General features: G+C 42.7%; 1 protein-coding gene across 2 annotated transcripts in view; it reads left to right on the forward strand.

Annotated features, from left to right (window-relative positions):
• The first annotated feature begins 271 nt into the window (after positions 1 to 271).
• The window catches only part of Tdrd1 (tudor domain containing 1), a 35897-nt gene continuing 33010 nt past the window's right edge, over positions 272 to 3158 (forward strand). For both annotated transcript variants that reach the window (XM_028775786.1, XM_028775793.1), the window contains exon 1: positions 272 to 575. In XM_028775786.1, coding sequence (XP_028631619.1) covers positions 272 to 575 — 304 coding nt within the window. The remainder of the gene's footprint in view (positions 576 to 3158) is intronic.

Below are 3158 nucleotides of genomic sequence, written 5' to 3' on the forward strand. Positions count from 1 at the left end.
GTACTTCAAGAACTTCTCATGTGCTTGAGTTGGTGTAAATGAATCTGCCAAACCTGGAGTTTATACTTATGAGTAAAGAAATATTTGTATATTGTAGGCCAGATTTTAATAGCAAGATTAAGTCTGCTTGGAATTATTGATAGGAATTATCTGATACGCAATGTTTGAACGAAGTCACCTGTGCTTATAGTTCATCTGCTTTCACAATTAAATTCACCTCTTAAATATATTTCTTTTCTCAGACGTCAGTGAATGTTAAATTACACCTAATATGATGCCACGAAATAATTTGGAAGCCTCTACTTGTAAAATGGCAGAGCCATTTAATTTTGAGAAAAAGGAGAGCAAGCTTCCACCCCACGATTCTCTAAGAAGTCCTATAGCACAGCATAACCATCCCAATTTCAGACTGAAAAGCCCAGAGAACGGAAATAAAAAGAACAATTTTTTGCTTTGTGAACAAAACAAACAGTATTTAGCTAGTCAGGAAGACAATTCGGTGGTCTCTTCAAACCCTGCTGGTATCAATGGAGAAGTAGGTGGGTCCAAAGGAGACAGGAAGACGTTACCAACAGGTGAGTGGAAACTGCACTCTTCCTCTTGATTCTCATGGACTCTGACTTCTTTAACAGAACACATTGGGATAGCAGGACGGCCAAATGACCGCAGGAGAGCTCTCCCACCCAGTTATTATTTAGACAGAAAATCAAGTAATAGCCTTGGCTTCGTTAATGACATAGAAGGTTGCACAGTGGGAAATGGCCACAGATGAACTTCCCCAGGGACCTAGAAAGGACAGTGTGGTGGTTTTAATGGCATGTCTGAAATTGACTTAAAATTACCTTGCACATAGCAGCCCACAGACACATAGTTATGATGTTAATAATTTCATGTGATTTGCTTTTAAAGGATTTTTTTCATGATTTTGAAAGCTTGCTCTTTAAGGAGGAGGGGGGCTTGGTAGGATTTACCTTCTGGGTGTACGAGATGTGATATTTTAACGCTGTGTTAACCCAGTCCTCAACATGACCCCTGGATTCTAGAAGGTCCTTACGTCAAACCTAAGGATATGTGAACTGCATTCATTTCACAGTTCAGTTCAGATCCAGCACCAGCCTAGGTTGCTGAATTTTTTATTGCCATAAACTAATAAACCCAGATATGCCAGTTTTGTTAAAAAAAAATTACCTTCAATGGAACAGTAAAAATCACCATGTTAAACCTTAATGGTTGTGTAGAAGTAGCTTTTTGTAATTTTTGCAAGGAAGAAAGGATTACTCCCAATTTCTCTTGAGTATTAGAAAGCGTAGGGTTGCAACCTAAGAAGGATGCCCGGCCTCCCTCAGAGTTAGCTATTTGTCCAGTGCTTTCTCACAGCTTAGTAGAATGGGTTTGTCACTGCATGGTCAACAGGAAATACATATCTAAGGAAGAAGAAGCTGCCACTGCAAGCTTAAGTGCTTCATACATGGTGCAGCTGACACAGCGAACTGCCACTCTCCAGATGGGCAGCAGGCCACTCGAGGGTGGCCCAACACTACGCCTCTGAGGCAGCTGTGGGGTTAATGCTGTGGGCTGAGGCTCTGTGCTGCATTATTGGCACTTTTCTGAAATACAGACATTTTATTGAAAATACATTATTTCCATCTAATATATTCTGAACATAGATTTCTCCCTCTCCAACTTCTTCCAAATCCTCCCCACTCACCCAAATGTACATCCTTTCTTTCTCTTGTCTCTTCAGAAAATACAGAAACAACCCAGAATTTAAAAAAGAAAAAGCTCAAAAAACCAGAAAACTCAAAACCAAAAACTTTAATATACAAGCAAAAGATTAGTAAGGCCAAAAGAACAAAATAAAACAAAAACCCCAAAGCCACACTGCAGAATTCGCTGTGTGTTGGCATGGACTCCCTGGCACGGGGCTGCTCTTACATGTCAGTCAGACTCCCCTGGAGGAAACTCATTTTTAATTAGTAAGTGGGTATCAGTTGCAGAGATTGAGTCTTGGTTAGGGATGGAAGATCCTGTTCACTCCCCATCAATGCTGGGACCGAATCTGGCTTTGCTGCCACAGTCTCTTAAGTGCATATGTTTGTCAGTCCTCCTGTGTCTCCCATCTGTTCTGGCTCTTAGAATCTTTCCACTTCCTCATCCTTACAGCTGTCTGAGCCCTGAGGGGAGGGGGTTTGATGGAGACACCTCATTTAAGACCAAATGTTTCAAAGTCTTACACTCTTGCAGGTTGCCATTGTGCGGCTCCTTATTGGTTCCCACCTCCTACAGGAGGCTTCTCTGATGGTGGCTGGTGAGACTCTGATTTGTGAGCATAGCATAATGTCACTGAGAGTCATTTTATCGCTATGCTCCTTTACCAGAATAGTATTGACTTTCCCCAAAGTCCATGATCTTTCTACCTTCTTGGCCACCTAAGCAGTGTCAAGCATTGGTTCTAGCTCATGGAGTAGGCCTTGACCACTCTGAGAGTTGTCTAGTTATTCCCATAATACATCTGTGTTACTTGCATCAGTGCATCTTGTCAGCAAGTCAGCTATTGTATATGTCAGGGTTTGTAGCTGGGTTGTTGGTTACCTTTCCCCTCTGGTAATGTGCAGAGTGTCTTCTAGTACCATGAACACTAGTCAGTAGGGATAAATGCTGTGGTGAGGCACCACCTCAAGTTCTCTGTGTTCAATAGTATGTAAGTGTCGTCTAAGCAATGGGGCCTTACCGTCAGTTTGTGAAAATTAACCAGTAGCCTTGACAGTACCCTGAGATATTTGAAGGTTCCCATGGTGTCTCGTTTACAAATGACTCAACCAGATGTAACCTGTTTCCACAATTGGAGGTTTCACTTGGGGATGAACATTGCGGCATTGCCTTCCCTGTTATTTTTGGTGACTCCATTTAGATTTCTTTCACTATATGTATATATTTTAAGAAGCCTTTACAGTAACAGGCTTCTATACAACCCCTCAAATGACCCTGGATGTTAGCTGTCCTCCTCCTTACCAGGTCCTTCCCTCTTCTCCCCTCCCCTCTTTTCTCCCCTCCCCTCTTTTCTCCCCTCCCCTCTTTTCTCCCCTCCCCTCTTTTCTCCCCTCCCCTCTTTTCTCCCCTCCCCTCTCTTCTCCCCTCCCCTCTCTTCTCCCCTCCCC

Source organism: Grammomys surdaster, unplaced genomic scaffold (genome assembly GCF_004785775.1).
Source record: "Grammomys surdaster isolate TR1022 unplaced genomic scaffold, NIH_TR_1.0 66, whole genome shotgun sequence".
Taxonomy (NCBI): Eukaryota; Metazoa; Chordata; class Mammalia; order Rodentia; family Muridae; genus Grammomys; species Grammomys surdaster.